Source organism: Notolepis coatsorum (genome assembly GCF_963971535.1).
Source record: "Notolepis coatsorum genome assembly, chromosome: 16".
Classification (NCBI taxonomy): domain Eukaryota; kingdom Metazoa; phylum Chordata; class Actinopteri; order Aulopiformes; family Paralepididae; genus Notolepis; species Notolepis coatsorum.
The window spans coordinates 30705329-30724029 of record NC_140180.1 but is presented as its reverse complement, the minus strand read 5'-3'; the positions used below and the strand labels follow the sequence as shown (position 1 = coordinate 30724029).

The window sequence follows — 18701 nt, the reverse complement described above, 5'->3', positions numbered from 1 at the left end:
TTTATTACAGAGCCTCAAGGAAACAACATACATAAATAGCCCAGAGATTGGCTCAATCAGAAAAACGGTATCGCCACAGTTAACCGACAAAATAGTAAGCGTGCCTCTTCACAAAATGTACCATAAGTCATCAATATTTTATATAATCGTCATGGTAGATATGTTGGGTAAAAGGGTCTGATCATAACTAACTCAATTATTATATATTTTTTTAATAGGTCCATAGGGGGCGCAATAGTAATAATAATAATAATAATAGATTTCATTTGTAATGCGCTTTACAGTTGCGGGGCAACTCTCAGAGCGCTACAGTTAAGGGACTTAAAAGCTAGCGAGAATAAAGGAAAGAAAGAATATAAAAATAGGCAAGACTAAAACATAAAATAGCAGAGAAACATAGAATAATAAAACTGATAAAATAAATTGGTAAAAGAACATAAAATGTGTGGAGCAAAAAAAAATTGATAAAAGGTCAACAGAAGGCTCTACTAAAAAGGTGGGTACCAAAACATTTGTACTAAAACAGCTTTCCTATGCATTCAAAAGTACAACACTTTGCACAAAGGTCCGGTCCGAATATGGGGTCAATAGTCCTGATGGTGGCGCTATAGCAGCAGCTTAAAGTTTAAATCTTTGAAAATGAATACAAAACAATAGTATGTGCCAGAGGTCTGTTGTAGTTGTCTGAGGTTGTCCACCAAAAGAGATGAAACATTCATACACTCGTACCTTTGGTAAATTATGAAGCCCATCACTGCAAAACTAATTAAACTGACCCTATGAATCCTACAAATGTTGTCCAAATTACACAACAAACCCTACAGAGCATTGGCAAACGTTCATATTCAGAAAGTGTAAATGGGTTTTCATTCCACAGTGCATGAAAATATGTATTCTTTTCTACTGAGATTACTGTAGGCTTTGAGTTGCATGCTCATTCTCAAACCACTGACCGCGAGTGACAGGTGTGAACAAGGCCACTGGTCCGGAACAAGGCCACTGGAGGCCGGACACTGTACCAGGGGAAGATGGCAGAAATGGCATCAGAGGAAGAGTTGTATGGAGGATCTGGCACTGCGGGGGTGGCTGGGGGGAATCCATAATATCCATCATGAATATTGAATTACCAAGATATTTAATCTAAAATGCATGAAAGTTATGATGAAATAAATATCTAGTGACTGTTATAAGCCTCTGATTAAGGACACGTGATTGAAATGAAGCAAGGAGAATCTGACTTAATAGCTTATCCAATAGCCAGCATTCACATCCAATTAACTGACAACTGATAATTTTCCCAGTGAGCAGATTTGTCCTCAAAAACAAACGTGGAAAAACTAAAAGGTATAAAATGTAATATATGCAGCCAACAACCTAGACAATGTCTAATGTTTATTAGAAACGACTAAAATATGTTTAACATTTTGGGAATTACATGCAAGTGATCAATAATGATCTGTTCAACTTGTTAGATGGATTTGTTCATTTTATATATACCCCCCCCCCCCCCCCCCCCCAAAAAGAAAATAATTAAGCTTACATCCAGGGCTTGACGTTAACTTTTTTCCAAAGTCACTAGCCACTCAGCATTTTCACTAGCAAAAAATCCCTGCACTCGCGCCCCCACCCAAAAAGTAATAAATATAGGTAATTTCTTCTTCACTAACCCCTGCTGGGGGCAGTATCATTTTTTTTTTTTTTTTTTTTAATCTTTTTCCCCCTCCTTTTTCCTCCGATTTTCTCCCATCCCAATGTTAGTCGTTATGCCAATTCCCAATCCCCTTCCTGGTCGCTGCGCACTTACCCCCCACTGTACAGTCGGTCTGGGAGAGTGGAGGCCATAGATATATATATATATATCTATGGTGGAGGCTATCACGTGCTTCCTCCGACACACGTCTAGCCAATCAACCGCTTCTTTTCACCTGGCAGCGCGGACTCTCACTCAGAGGGTGTAACGTGTGGAAGGATCACACTACCCCCCTTAGATCCTATCCGCGCTGAGCAGGCGCCCCGACCGAACTGTAGGAGTCGCTGTTTACAACGACCCGGACCCACCCCGCCAGCTTTCCCACCCTCTAATACTGCCAATTGTATTAGTGTGAACGGCCAGCCAAGCTGGTGACAGTGAGCTGTGAGCTGGATTGGAACAGGCGAATCCAGCGTCTCCGGCGTTTGGTGACGAACGCAATCTCCGCTACGCCACCTGACCGCCCTGGGGACAGTATCATTGTAATCATACTGCTACACGCCAACTGTACAACTGTGCTTCTGACTGTTGACTCCATTGTTTACTACTGCCTGCGACCAGTGACTCAGCCGCAAAAGGAGCTCCAGTTGGGGCAACGGCTGACTGGGACAAGATGGAGGGTGTAGATGTGGAAGAGTTGTGTTGAACTTAGCATTTACATTGTTGCTCCAAACGCTGTGAACATTATCATTGACACACCTATGCCTTGGCTGTGTTGAACCTAGCAATTATATTATTGCTCCAAACGCTGTGAACATTATCATTGACACACCTATGCAGGGCTTGACGTTAACTTTTTGGCTCGGCTAGTGGTTTTCCAAAGTCACTAGCCACTCATAATTTTCACTAGCCCTGGGCAGGTGTCAACGTCAAGCCCTGCTTACATCAAATTAGATCAAAATGATCTTTCTTGGTTCTCAGATGAAAATTGAATTATCTGGATGTACAAATTAGTAATTGATCCATTCCTTACATTACTCATCCCAGGACACTTCCTCTAGCAACTCTTACCATACACAGTAGAACCATGTTGAATAATCTATCGCCCCACACAGGACGCTCTTTAGCCAGAGGGTGCCTGTAGGTTGCCATTGGAATGATTAAACTGGCATCTCTCATATTCCAGATGTTTCTTTGAGGTAGACCAACACTCTCAAAGAGCACCTATGGAGACTGCAATTCGAAACTGGCCCCTGTAAATGTCCTAATCCAACCCCCTCCAATGTACAGTAAATGTCCTAGCCCAGTAATACACGAGACCCTCTTCTTGGGACCAAGTAAGGTTTCATCGATAATCCAATGTACAGTTAGCCCCACCCCACCCACCTCCAATGTACAGTCCCCCCCCCACCTACCCACCACCCCCACCTCCTACAATGTAGTTTCTTCGTCAAATGTATATAGGCCTACTCTCTTTTTTTTCCTTTTCTTTTTTTTTACTCTTTTTGTATCACAAACAGTACTGTATTTGTAAATCTGGTATGTCATAAATGTATAGATGTAGCAGTAGCCTACTAGATCTGTATTGTATGACATGTTATGATGAATTGAAAATGGGGGACCCTGATGTAAACAAGACGAAAGTCTTTCTCTGGTCTGCATGACTGCATCCCCTTAACAATTGTGTGTATTGAGCTGTAGGCTACTGTATTGTACCCATTCTGCAATCTGTTAATACAATTTTCAATAAATCAATCAATCAATCAATCCAGAAGGCACAACAATAAATCCCAGCATCCCGGGAACCGCCCCCTGCTCTGATCAGACACTCAACACTTGACTACTCCACCACAAGCCTCCCTCTCAACAGAAGCAGCGAAATCAAAAACACCATCAAATGAACATCAAAACAAATAACTTGGCACAACAACAAACATTTTCGACTTTGAAGTTACAGTAATGTCAAGATTATCGACGCAAGCAAACCGGGCCCTGTGATGTCATATTGAATTTAGCTGCTCCTTTTAATTTAGAGAGTGGAATGATTGCTTGTTGTCTGCCGATTGCACAAGCATTTCGGGGATTGCTACTTCTAATTATAAGTGTCTCAAAGTTAGACAGAGTTGAACATGAGCATTTTTCAGTGCTCTGATGTGGTTATTGCATGATGCTGTTGGTCTTTGATGTTCAGGCACAGTCGTGCCATCGCTTTTATATGAGCCTTTGAAGTAGGCCTAGTTGTGATCCGCTGTGCTTTTGCTTTGAAGGTGCCCGCTGTGGTCACAGTATGATACTGCAAGCGTTATGTAGAGCAATCGCGTTGATAATTTTGTTTAGCTATTCCATTTGATGTCTCTGTAAATGTATCAAACATTTCTGGATGTGTCCAGGTCGGTTACAGTTATAATATGTCTTTTTTGTCTCTTTTCCAGTCTCCTCAATTGTGTGATTCGAGTGGTGAAATTTAATAATTGGACGTTATTCGCCCCCCAAAGGAAACATTTATCTGTTTATCTGACTGTGAGGTGGTGATTCGTTAATGGCCAGGATGTACTGCAGTTACTGTGTTGGTCGAATGCACTCAGAGCAGTTATAGTGGATGGATATAATTATGAATTGACCACTGATGATAACCACTAGAGGGAAGCAGAGAGCCTTTCAGGAGACAATGTAAAGAACCCTTTATTTAGGGAAAAGCATCATTCACTTGGTATTTGGAACCTTTTCAGTACTTGTGTGGTTCAAAACACTCTTAAGTATATGTTATTGTCCAAACAAATGTGGGTTCAAACAGGATTTTAATCAATACATCTGTAAAGAACAATAGCACACAGGAGCAGATCGTTTTCATAATGGTGGGAGTAGTAGAGGTTTGTTATCTATGAGAAAAGCATGATGGAAATGTTGATAGACATTTTATTTTCTGTTTGATTTTGGCATGGTTGCCAATATAATCTATATGTATATACATTTTAAAATCTCAATCGATAGTTAAATAATGTGAAAATAACATCAACAAAAACGAACTATTCTTTGTGCCGTCTTAGGGCCAGCTTTAGTTTGTCATGAAAAGAGAAATCACTATTACATCAAGTGATTGTTTCCAACTGTGCTCCATCATCAGATAAAATGTTCTCAGCTTTGATCATGTAATTGTTACAGTAATTACATGAGTGAGAGAAAGCCATTCTCATATCTCAAAATGTAATTAAAAGTCGAGTTAAAAACTGTTCACACAGAAGTTTATAGCAAAAAATCCCAGGCTTTTGATATTGTTTGAGGAGATCCGAGATTGAGATTTATTTTTAGGGAACTGCCTAAAATGCAGTTTTGTTGCACCACAGTTGAAACAATTGAACCCAGAAGAGCTCTAAACAGCTGACTTCAAAAGAATGCAGGATTTGTTGTCCCTGGCTTTATAGTCAAGATTACGTATTTTGAATAATTTTATGAAACTGAAGGTGTCATGTCATGCGGATCAATTTGAAAGGAATTTGTAAAACAGGCAGGGTGTTGCTTTCCCCTAAGGGACCCTCTAAGAGTCTAAGACCATCCCTGACACTTTGAAACCCATTTTCTGTCAACAAAGTGAAACTTCGTTTCACTTCTGAAAACAAGTGACACGGAAATCGGGTTTAAAAAAAAAAAAAAAAAATGTAATCCATGAGTGCATTAAACATTCAAACACAAGCCAGTTATGATAATACCTACTGAGAACATGTATGGGATCTATATTTGGATACACAGTAGCCTTGTTTTTGTGAGATGGGTTCATAAAATATTTGTGTTGATGAAATATTAATTGAACAGGAAGCCAGGTCAGAGGGCATTATGCCCGGTAAACATGAAATTTAGTGGAAACAATAGTTCACTGCATGTTATGGATACATGGCACTGCATCACTTTTCACATCTACACGTTTTTCTTCATTATTTCTCATACTTTGTGAAGAAACTGCAAATTGTAACTTTCGGCAACTTTCAGTTCACCGCATGTATCGACATGAAAAAGTAAAGCAAAGAAAAGGAAAATCAAAATCAGTTTAGATTTTATTTGTAATGTAAAAACACAACATAAATTACTGTTAATATGACTAGTACGGACAGTTATTCAGTTTCGTAAAAAATAAAACAACAACAACAACATAAAACTCTTGCATAATTTACAAAAAAAAAACATGGTGTCCCTGTGCTATCAAGACAAGACACATCTGCCCCCCAAACAATGCAGTACGTTTGTACAGTACCTTCACCGTCCTTTGAACCAAGACATAAATTGGGTATATTTATTAAACATGTTACATTGTGTGTGTGTCCCCCCCCCCCATTTAAAAAGCAACTCCAGAGGAATAGACCTCTCACACGGTCAAGTTCAGTAAGTCGAGCGCCTTCTCCTTTCCCTTTGTCACTTTGTCCTTGCTGCATGTGGCTGTTAATGGGGGGAAAAAGCGTTTCAACCAAAGGATTTGATGTTTTGTTAACATTCCAATTTTTAAAAGCCAAATTTCTAAACACTAAATGACCGGATGTTCCAGAGAATGCACTGGTGGCGTCAGGTGACCTGATCTGTAATGCTAAGCTAGTAATTCTTCTTCTTTTTTTTCAAATTCAAAATCCCCTGCCTTATCAGAGAGAGACATGTATATTAGAAGGCTTTGTTCACGGGACACAGCTGCATGAACCACAGAAAAAGCGAGGAGCAATCTAATAATAGTCCATTCATTTTCCTATAGCTGCAGGGAGCAGCCGGGGAAATACGTCCCCGTGAGAGGTCTATACAGGTCTATAAGACACGTTAATGTTTTACAGTGCTAATTCTGATATACATAGTGGTTGGTTGGTGAGAGTAACCCTAAAATCAGAGGTCTTTGATTTAAAAACAAACATTTGCTAATAGACACTGCCTGCTCAATGAGTCTGACCTCACAAGCGTTGTACATCATATTCTTTCCAGAGAAGTGCAGATATGCATAATGTAAACATTTCCTTGTCCCTTTAAATACACTCCTTTGGACATATTCTCTTCCCCAAATCAAGAAACAAATAAAAAACAATAAAAAAAAACAAATTAAATTAAAACACTGAAATAGTTCACTAGTTCCCAAAACACCAATGTCCCTCTGCTCCAGCGTGAGTCAAATACGCAAGACAACACAACCATCGCAGGCCTCATCCCCAACAATGATGAAAGTCCGCATTGAGGCGGCGCAAGCTGTCGCTTGGCGCGCAAACAATGACCTCCTGCTTTATGCAGCCAGAACCCAGGAAGTCATTATTGACTCCCGGTGCATCATGTCGAATCCCAAAATACCCATACAAATAAATGGAGACCCCATCACCGCCACAGACGCTCCTCTATTCCTCTGAACATACATTAGCAACAACCTGAAGTGGAAAACTACTGAGCACATCGTTGCAAAAGCTCAACAACGACTTTACTTCCTTTAGGCAGCTTAAAAAATACCGGATCAAGAATCAACTTCTCGTTCTGTTCTACTCAGCCATCATCGAGTCGTCACATCATCTATTATTATAGTATGGTACGGCAGCACGGACATTCAAACGTGGAAAAAAAAGTACAGCGGATTGTCAACAAGGCATCCAGAATCATAGGCGACCCCACTCCCCTCAGTTCAATCTCTACATACAACTCTAAAGCAAGCAGAGGGGATCACCTACGACCCCTCACATCCTGCTCATCATCACCCCCGACCCCTCGCATCCTGCTCATCATCACCTCTTCCAGCTCCTGCCCTCAGGGAGGCGCTACAGGTCATCGTCCACCAGGACTAAACTCTTCACAAGCAGCTTTTTTCCCCTTAGCTATCAGGACTCCTCCCCCTAGCCCCCTCCTCACATACTACTGACATGCATCACCATGCACCTACTGTATGTGGTTGTGTGTACTATGTTTTCCTGATGATATGTTGACTGTAATCCCTGTATTGTGTTGCGATAATTATGTGGATTGTCTGCTGTTGTCCATGTATGTATTTGTGCTGCGGCTGTAGAACACACTGTACTGAATACAAACTCCACTCGGTCTGTGGCTAATAGACACTCTATTTATCTGACCAGGAGTCCATAATCCAAAGGTATTGTGCTACAGAGGAAGTGACCTGTAATTGCCATGTTAAGGCTTGATGTAATTACTTTGTTTACTCTGTAGTCTTTTGGTCACAATGCACAGCATCGTTTTTGACCCTGCGCTTCTTTTTTTTTAGTAGTTTTTCTTTATTATATTTTTTAAACAAAAACACACAAACACACCTGTGTACAGTACATACTGTAGCCGATTCTATTCATTGATGATGGTTGGTCTTCATTTATCCCACTAGTGGTTTTTCTTCTCGACTAAAACTGGCCACTCAAAGGTCTCTTTGGCAGAAAATGTACCTCAATTTGTTACCTCTTCCCGATTTCACTTTGCCGAAGAAAATGAATGTTATTTGCGCTGTCTGCAAACTCCGGGTACTGCTCGATGGAGAGCACGTAGTACCCGTCGTACCCCAACACCTTCCCGCTGCTCAGGAGCTGTCTCTTCTCCCCCTCTGTCCACGGGCGGATCCCCTCCTCCCCGTCTCGCACCCGCTGCTGTTCCCTCGCCCAGGCGCTCGCCAGCGCCCTCTGGCGGGCGAGCTCCACCACGCGCGCCTTCTCCTCGTCCACGGTGGAGCCGTAGCGCACGTGCAGCGCCAGGGCGCCGCGCCGGATCTCCACATCAGCGAAGCGGCGGGTCCGGCTGTCCATGACCGTGGTGGACTGGGAGACGGTCACGTTCACGCCGTTCTCCAACGTCTTGTGGCCGCTGGTGAGGTGCAACGCGGCGAGGTCGCCGTCGGGGAGACCCGGCTTGACGAAGTAGTGCGTGTCCCGGCCCTCGATGGTGAAGTGGAGGTCCTCCAGGTAGAACGCGTTGTTGAGGACGGTCGCCACCTTGATGCAGTCCTCGTTGGCCACGTTGAACGTGTGGGTGTGGACGCTGCCCTTGTAGATGGCGAACATGACCGCCCTGCCGATGGGGGACACGGCCGCCGAGAACCAGAGCCAGGACTTCTCCCCCCTGCGACCCCGGCTGAGATGGACCTCTGGCAGCCGCTCGAACGACAGGAGAGAGTGCGCCTGTCTGGGCACTTCCTGCTGGACCCCAGAGATCGACTGTGGAGAGAGAGAGAGAGAATGCAATGAGACGTTAACGCATTGGACATGGCAGGACTTGACTCTGCAGTCCATTTAGGAGCAGAGGCTGCTCTGCTTCAAAGACTTTTTCATCTCCTTGCCAGATAATGGTGTTTTCAGACTGTGTTCTCAAGCCAAAAGTAGATACACACCCCCCTTGACAATTTTGGGACAACACTTCCCATGTCAAGGCCTCACTTGTGAAATAATATTTAGAGGCAAAGCACAGACAGCTTTGTAACAATATAATAAACAGTTACTATTGATTGTTTTGCCAATAACCATGGAAAACAATTGAATGTGGTATTTTACAGTGTTAACATGTGTTCAGAGAATAAGAGAGGCTACGAGAAGGACAAGAAGACTTATGCAAATATAGCCCAATTAAACTGTATAAGCTATGGGATATAAATGGCTACTCCAAAATGCTGACTTAACAATCAACATCACAGAGGAATTGTTATTTTTGTGCTCAAATGTGTTTTATTTGCTGGTTAGAGGGGAGCAGAGTTATTAAACCTCTCCCCAGTTTTGCTATTCAATCAATTTCATGTTCAATGTACATGGAGGGACAAAGGAAACAAACCAGAAACTAACCGGCAGATCATCCCAAAGCTGACTCTTCTGAAGTTCATAGGATGGGACATTTAGGTCAAAGTTTGGGACTGGGAAGCCAGGGATGGTGTTGTGAAGATGAAAGCCGAAGGTCACTAGCCAGCTGTTCACATCTGAGAGAGAAGGAAGACATGGAAGTTAAACAATTCAAGTTGCTTATTGTGTAATTAAGTTCATTCATTGATTGTTATTAGGGATGTCCGATATTATCGGCCTACCGATATTATCGGCCGATATTGGCATTAAAATGTAATATCGGAAAAAAAAATATATATATATATATATATATATATTTCTTTTATACTGTTGTGTTAATTCCACAACAAGAGATATGTAATGTTAATTACCTGAAATTATTCAGTTTTTTTGGGGGGAAACCCCGCATATATCGGTATCGGTTGATATCGGTATCGGAAATTAAGAGTTGGACAATATCGGTATAGGTAAAAAAGCCAATATCGAACATCCCTAATTGTTATCTTTACTTGTCTTATTGTTATGATTTTATATGCCTTTTTTGCTACTCGACCTGACTGTAAATGAGGGAAACCTCAGTTGCCTTTCGTGTCCAAATAAAGTGTTTAAATATTTAAAGTGTTTTAGTGCACCCGCAGCTAGATGTGACTGATGGGTCAATTGGAGTAGTTAGATGTGACCGGTGGGCCAATCAGCGCAACTACTGTAGATGTGACAGATGGGCCAATCAGTGTAGCCTGTGTGTATTATGTGTTATTTCAGAGGAAGCAGACTGGTTAAATCTGAAATGGCTCGATTCTGTTGATATCCCAGGGGATAGACATCAAAGGGCTTTAGTCATCATTTTCAACAACAACAGCTCTAACATACATTCTGTAAAAAGTGCTATGCGATTGAAAAACTAGATTTTCACTGTACTGCATGTTAAAAGGAGATGGAATTCAGTGCTTCACACATCTAGGGTGCATTTCCAGCAGCCATGTGTCATCCCAAATATGCAAGAATAAATACAGACTACACAGAATGTGTCTGTATCTAAGCAACTCTCAAGCAGGGAATTGGGAATCAGATAGCATTACTAATGTTCAAAACAAATTCATTCATATATTAGGCCTTAGAAATAAAATGCAGATACTACTTTGAACAATAAACAATCAAATTCCAAGAGTAGTGATGAAGATACATTCAGTAATTAACACAAACAATGCACGTTTATCTGGATGAATGACATTTCTTACCCAAGACGTACTCTCTCAGCTCGTGTACTTTGCTGATCGGGTTGTTGTTCCTAAACATGTAGAGATTAAACGGGGCTGGTTCTTTGCTGATTCTCTTCCAAGTGGAAATGTCCGGCACCGTCCACCTGCCGGGCATTATGTCATAGTCCCTCTCCCCAAAATGCAACAGCTTAGTCAGGGGATCGTAGAGTCCTCCGTGGAAGCCGAGCACGAGCTGAAACTCCGGGTTGGAGTCGAAGTAGACCTCCCCGTAGGCGGTGTACTGGACCTGCTTGACCAGGAGGCCGTTGCTGGTGAAGATGGCCAGCGGGGTGCCGGTGTTATCGCACGCTATGTAGTACTCCTCCCCGCTGCTGATCTCCATCGCGAACAGGTGGCCCTGGAGGTCATAGTAGAGGGACGTGATCTCCGAGCTGGAGTGATTGTATATGTGCGTGATCCTGCTGGGGTAGCTCAGGTCGGCATAGAAGTACTGCAGGTGTTGGCCCAGACTGGTCTTGCTGGACACTCTGCGGCCGAGCCCATCGTAGCGATACTGGATAGTCCAACCGTTGCCCTTGCTGTAGACGCGCACCAGGAGCCCCTTGGAGTTGTATTCGAAGATCTCCGAGCCCCTCTGGCGGAGGAAGCCGTCTTCGTCCATGCGGTACTGGATGTCTCCCAGGCGGGTGAGGCGGTCCCTTAAGTCATAGCGCAGAGGTAGAAGCCGGGCGCTGTTCCCTGGATTGAGCAGGTGGAGGTTCCCGTTCAGGTCGTAGGTGTAGCGCCATGTGACCTTGTCGTTCAGGTAGACCGTCTGCAGCTGACCGTCCACGTCGTACTCGTAACCGTACTTGGTGGTGTTGGCGAAAGGGCCAATCTTGATCTCCCGCTTGGTGACCCGTCCCGCGTCGTCGTACTGGAAGGTGATCCAGTACATGAGCGAGCGGAAGATCTCGTACTGGATCTCCTTGATGCGCCCGTGCGCATCAAAGTGCTTGGTGTAGGTCATGACCGCGGTGGATATGATCTGGTTTATGTCGTAGTAGATGACTCCGAACTTCCCAAACTGCTCGATTTTCCCGGAGATGTCGTCGAACTGGTAAAGGTCAATGGGCAGCGGGGTCTCGTTTATGACACCTTGCACGCTGGTGACACGCAAGCTGCTGTCGTACGTGTAATCGAAGCGCGCGTTGACCATGCCGTCTTCACTGAAGCGGAAGATCTGCCTGTCCACCAGGGGGCCAATTTGCCGGTAGCGGATGGAGCAGATGAAGCCTTCGCTCTGCAGGTTGACCGTCTTCAGCACGCCCGCCGTCTCGTCGTAGGTGAAGCTGACCCTCGTGCTGTCGTACAGGATCTCGGCCAGTTTGTTCTGACGACGGTATTTGTACAGTATCCGCCGGCCCGTGCCCAAGTGGGACACGCGCAGCAAAAGGCCATCTTCGCTGTAGTCCACGGCCACTGAGGCGTTGCTCTCGGGCGGGTGGTAAAGGTTCCGGTAGTAGCCCACCGAGCGGATGGTCTGCATGGTGTAACGAGCCACGCTTGGCATGGTGACAGCCGATAGCCGGTCCAGCGAGTCAAAGTCGAAGATGTACTGGCGCTGGCTATGGAGCAGAAGTACCATGGACTAGAGGGGGGAGGAAAGAAGAAGAAAATGGCAGTATTACTAAGGGTTTCCTGGAGTTGAGATTTTGTGATGTTAACCCTTTCACCACCACACTACAAAGGGTTACCACTTTCACTACCACACTACAGAAGGTTATCCTTTGACTACCACACTACATTTCATCTGAGGACAATTGTATAATTACAATGAACACATTCCTTTCACTACCACACTATAGAAGGTTAACCCTTTGTAGTGTGGTAGTGAAAGGGTTAACCGTCTGTAGTGTGGTAGTGAAAGGTTAACCTTCTGTAGTGTGGTAGTGAAAGCGTTAACCCTTTGTAGTGTGGTAGTGAAAGGGTTAACCGTCTGTAGTGTGGTAGTGAAAGGTTAACCTTCTGTAGTGTGGTAGTGAAAGCGTTAACCCTTTGTAGTGTGGTAGTGAAAGGGTTAACCTTCTGTAGTGTGGTAGTGAAAGGGTTAACATTATGGTAGTGAAAGGGTTTTCTTCAGATGAAATGGCAGGTATGGGAATAGCTTTTGAAAGTGTACAGTACAACATTCTTGCTGAAATAGACAATAAATTATGCCTGGAATTATGCCCTATTTATATTAGGGCATGCATGTATAATACACATTGAAGTTTCATGACTGCTAATAATTCAGTGAATTAACTCTGCTGGCTCACAGAATGGCCTTCAGGGTATGATCAAAATGATCAAGGGTATATTATTTAAAATTGATACTAATATATGATAATTCAAACCAACAACTGGATTTGACAAACAATAAAAGTTTATTTTAATTCCTAAACCCCTTCCAGACTTGTTTAATTAATTTATACACACTTTGGATTAAAAATAGGGCTCCCTGACATACGCCACCCTTCTTGTGAAAATGTCATGCTCAGTCATCTGTTGTCACCGCGAAGTCACAGTGAAGCCACCGCAGCTCCCAAAGCTCTCAGGTCTGTTCAGTGTTACAGCGCAGAGCCGACCTGCCCTCGGCCACGCAATGAAAGGGAAGATGCCAGGACCGGGTGAGGGAAATGTCAACGTAATGTTACAGCTGAGCATCTCAGGTGTAATCTCACCTCCACTCTTCAAAATAACTTCAAAGAAAATGTGTGAGAGGGAGAGGGAGAGAGAGAGACATACAGAGAGAGGGAGGGAGGAAGGGAGAGAAAGAGAGAGAGAGAGAGAGAGAGAGGGAAAGAGAGAGAGAGAGACAGACAGAGAGAGGGAGGGAGGAATGGGGAGAAAGAGGGGGAGAGAGAGAGGGAAAGAGAGAGGGAGATGCTGGTGTCTGGGTGAATGTCGGTGTGGAAGAAAGTGGTTTCAGTGATCTGTTCTGAATAACAAGTCCAGCCAAACAAGTGAAAAGGTCATGATGTCATACTGTACTGAAGTGAACTGTACACTTTGTTCTCTGTGGGCTATTTAGCTGCAGGGCACTGATACTGTACACTGACCCCTCCCCTTTGAATCACAGTCATTAACCTCACCTTTTCCAAGTATGTGTAACTCCATGTCTTTCCATCAGCAAACACTTTGGATACGAGGCGCCCTTGACCGTCATACTCCACCCTCTCTGTGGTAGGGCCCCTCTGCAGGGCACTGATCTGCCCCGTGCTGCTGCGGCTGACGTTAATGGGCAGCAGCTTACTGCTGGGCACCCAGAGCACGGGGTGGCCGGCGGTGTCATAGATTATCTTTAAGAGGAACTTCCTGTGGTCGTCGTAAATCTTCTCCGTCCTCAACGTGCGGTCGTAATCGACGGAGAGTATGTTCCGGCCGTTCACCTGTTGGAAGGGTTTGTTTTGGGTTAGAGCCAGACAAAACAAAAAACAGACAACGTGGGATTGTTCGGCCGCCATTGGTGGGTTCGTGTGAATTCATAATTATTTTCTGTCTGGTTGCCTTTTTAACCCCTGCAAGACCCACAGTTGCAAATGTGTAACATTTGTATTTTATTAAAAAAAAATAAAAGGGAATAAATCATTGGCTTTCCTGTTTTTTCACCTAAACATCATCATCAACATCATCATTCCAATGTACAGTGCCCCCCCCCCCCCACCTCCAATGTACAGCCCCACCCCACCTACCCAACCTCCCCAATGCACAGTTTCTATGTCAAATGTATATACTCTTCTTCTGGATTTTTTTAGTATCACAAACAGTACTGTATTTGAAAATCTGGTATGTCATAAATGTATAGATGTAGCAGTACTGTCTATCTGTATGTCATGTGTGTCATATGATGAATTGAAAATGGGGGACCCTGATGGAAACAAGACGAAAGTCTTTCTCAGGTCTGCATCCTCTTAACAATTGTATGTATTGAGCTGTACTGTACTGTACCCATTCTGCAATCTGTTAATAAACTTTTCAATCAATCAATCAATCAATTGGATCCTATTGTTTAGTCTTGCAATGCCATTGACCAGGCTATTTGCATATAAGTACCCCCCACAGAGGCAGGAAACTTCACAACTTCAAAATCCTTGAAGGAAGAACAACTTTATTTTTCACTGGATGGGATTCCTCACAAAAAAGTAAGTAAAATACCTTTAATATTTTTTTTGGGTGATCATTAGAATGTCTTGAACATGTATATATGTGAAAGATACCCCCCAAATGTAAATGAGAGCATGCTTTATACTGGTTGTTTTTATACAACAGTGGGACAGTGTGGTAGCAAATACCAATGGCACCTGTTCACCTGGCTAAGTGGAGTCTTATAGTTTTCACAATACATTTATACAGTTAAAATGTATTTTCCCCACATTGCATTACTAAATATATCATATATCAAATATAGCATCTGAAAGGTTGAAACTAATAATTTGCAAGTAGAAATATATACGGGTCTTGCAGGGTTAAAACGGCAGTCAGTGTGATTGGTGCTCAGTGGTCACTGCACGAGATTAACAGCCCCTTCAAGGGCTTCATTAAACGGAGAGACAATCTGGCAATTGCTCAGGTACGCTTAAATCACACACCTCTAAATTTAGTGGAGACGAAAATTGCTGTGAGCTAAAGTAACTACCCAAGTTAAGTTCATAAAGTAAAGTGTAAATCTCACGTGTCAGATTCTGAAGAGTAATAAGAGGATGTGAACTACTGTAATATACAGTGTGGGGGATATTGCTATGCCCCTTTATCTGGCAGCTTGAATGTTTGTGTAATCCATAAAATCCTAATGAAAGGCAGAGAGGCGCCACATTAAAGTTTTGTACTTAAAGCTAGCTAAATCAAAAGGAAATGTAATTTTTTCCATTCCTTCTCAGCCCCAGGCTATTGATCTTCATCCATTATTGTAGAACAGAAAAAAAGGAAATAAAATAAAACTCACCCTTAGTTTGCGGCCAAACACGATCACCTTCCCCCTAGCTTGCTCCTTGCGGAAGCGCCACTCCACCAGGTTCTGTCCGCCATCCCCAGGCAGGCTCATGTTCCGTCTCGCCACAGTCGGGTTGGCAGCACCTGCCAGGATGTGGGGCTCTGTCTGGTAGTGGGTGTCCATTCCGTTGGCATATGTAATCCTCAGAGAGTTGTCGAAGCCCACTTGATAGCTGCTTCTACATTGGTCTGGGGAGTGAGAAGTGAGTGAACACGGTTAAAAGTTCTGAGTGGGATCATTATCTCCATCACTTTAGTGTTATGGTCAAAAAAATTCAAATGAAAGTAAAAATTGGATTATTCTGTAGAGAAAAATCACGCTTTAACACGGCCAGTCGGAAGACCATTGTACAGTCAACAATTATGTCTGCATTTGATTAAGGTGACATCCTCTATGCATGCCTCTCCCTCCACCAACCTCCAACACCTCGATGCTATGTATCATAGCATTTTTATCCACATTATGTTTGTATGAAAAAGTGGGATATGCATTGCATTTTATTTATCTATCAAGCTCTGCTTATGAAACTCCCCTACTATCTCTGCTCTTTGATTGCTTTTAAATACAATTCTTAGTGGATCGTGGTAAATTCAGGGGTGTCACAGTGTCAGACAAAGAAGTGCATATCTCGGCTTCTGAACAGGCTATTTTCATTTAATTTATGTGCATACGTTGGTCTTCTAGGGTGTTCTTTCACATACAACCATCAGATATGACCTGTTCCTAATGTATTTGTGCACTATGAGGCTACCCTTACCCCAAAATGATCTTTTTAACCCAAACAAAGTACATTTCTCCTAGGTTTGGCCCTTTTTTCTGTTAGATTGACTGGACTATGAACAAAGTAAAGCAGCAGTTTCAACATGAGTGTGGCTCAGGAGGTAGATAAATGCAGTCCATTTACACTTTTTACCATGACCACGTAGAGCACTCCATACATCACATTCTTCATTCGTTCAATTGCACAGAAAATTACAACATTTGTGGAGTGGATGATTATGGTTAGCTAGGCCTGTACATCAGTTGGAGATGCTGAGACTTGCAGACTCGAGTGAGAGTAGATTATATACAGTAGGCTACTATTGTTAATGACGACCCCTGAACACGTTTGTAAGTATACGGCTGCTTGAGGTCCAATTACAGATTTCCTCAAGCAAAGGTCAAATCAAATAAGGAAAGTACAAGTACTCTAATAATAAATATTATGTAATAATAAATATGATAAATGTTCTTTTCTCATTTCAAAATTAGATTTTATTTTATATTTGAAAATAAAATAGCCTACAGTACATAACAGAGCTTGCATCCTTTGCCTGTCAGCTGTGATCCTTCCAAAACCAGACTGCAGTTGGAGCGCAGCCATCGTTAACGGAATGGAGAAAATACAACCTTAACAGAAAGCCCTGTTCTTGACATTTCTGTTGAGTTCTTACCTTGCTATTTCATCAGTTCAACCAAGTCTGACCTGCTTTCATTTTGACGCATCTGTTTGTTCATGACAGTCAAGGCAGTTTGACGACAGATCGGATTTCTTAAAGCGACAGGTGCATAATTCACCTACAGTAGTCATAATCTGCACAGATTCTGATCCTCACTGTGAATACTAATAATGTCAATGATAGTGAAATCTAGATGCTATGTGAGATGAGAAATATCTTTTGTCTTTTTAACATTTCAACTGCCATTTTCACAGTATTTCATCGAAAAAAAGCCATTACTGAGACTCAATTATCATGACAGAAAATTATATTATGATTCTGGCCCTAATTCTGAGGTAAGATTAAACTTTAATGTTTTTTAAGCCCTTTTGCATCAGCAAAAATAGATTCGGCCAGATCGTTGCCGTGGTATCGTGATACTACCTAGAACCGTGATACTTTGACTGGTACCGCAGGGTAAAATGTTAGCACAACCCTAGATACACTCATAGCTGTATGTGTGTGTCACTGGAATTTCCCCAAGGGGATTAATAAAGGAATATCTTATCTCTTATCTTATTTTAGGAGCAGTGTGGCACAAACTGTAGTTGGAAAATCAGGCAGAAATATTGGGTGTTGGGGTAGTAGTACCTCAAAGACAGGTAATACAACATTAGAATATCCTCTGAAAAAGTGTTTTATTGGAAGTATCGAACCCAAAAACGAAATACCAAATATGTTGGATAGGTGTACATAGACCCTCCAATATTAACACCATCTTACCCAGACCGCATCACTCTAAAATATCGAAACCTTGCTTTGAACCTTGAAACAACCTTTTAATATACTGTATGATGCAGGAGGGTATTAGGATCAATACAACCTTTTAATATACTGTATGATGCAGCAGGGTATTAGGATCAATAAAACTATGTAACATTATTACTATTGCAATTTCTCCTGGGTTGGGCCCTTTTTTAAGTTAGATTGACTGGACTATGAAGAGCTTTGCCTGTAACCATTTCACTGCCACACTACAGAAGGTTAACCCTTTACTATCACACTAGCGACGGTTACCGTCGGTAGTGTGATAGTAAAGGGTTAACCTTCTGTAGTGTGGCAGTGAAAGGGTTAACCTGCTGTTGTGTGGCAGTGGAAGGGTTAACCTTCTGTGTATTGTTGCAGTGAAAGGGTTAACCGTTTGGTAGTGCGGCAGTGAAAGGTTTGAATGGACAAATAAACAAAACTCAAATAAAGTTATTAATAATTCCCAGAGATAATTGTTGGCATTTCAAATGAATTGATTTTCTTCAGATTAATCAAGCCTTTGATATGAGTTGAACTGTAGAGCATCTGGCTCTTCCACACCATGGTGGCCATTTAGATACAAGGTTTTACTGCTTATCCCCGACAGCAAAACCCACACTCTGCAAGAGCAATCAATTATGTTGTTTGATCTGGGGAGTGGAAAGCGAGTGAACACAATTAAAAGTTCTGAGTGGGATAATTATCTCGGTCACTTAGTGTTATTGATGACTCGACGAGATAACTGTTGGTATCTCAAATTGAACACATTTTCAGATAACAAGGACT

General features: G+C 42.6%; 1 protein-coding gene across 2 annotated transcripts in view; it reads right to left on the bottom strand.

Moving 5' to 3' along the window:
- Positions 1 to 8094: 8094 nt before the first annotated feature.
- The window catches only part of LOC311242845 (teneurin-3), a gene marked incomplete at its 3' end in the record, with an annotated part of 138523 nt that continues 127916 nt past the window's right edge, over positions 8095 to 18701 (bottom strand). For both annotated transcript variants that reach the window (XM_084331897.1, XM_084331898.1), the window contains 5 exons: positions 15643 to 15878; positions 13793 to 14089; positions 10698 to 12309; positions 9466 to 9596; positions 8095 to 8847 (listed from right to left, as the gene is read on the bottom strand). In XM_084331897.1, coding sequence (XP_084188023.1) covers positions 8095 to 8847; positions 9466 to 9596; positions 10698 to 12309; positions 13793 to 14089; positions 15643 to 15878 — 3029 coding nt within the window. The remainder of the gene's footprint in view (positions 8848 to 9465; positions 9597 to 10697; positions 12310 to 13792; positions 14090 to 15642; positions 15879 to 18701) is intronic.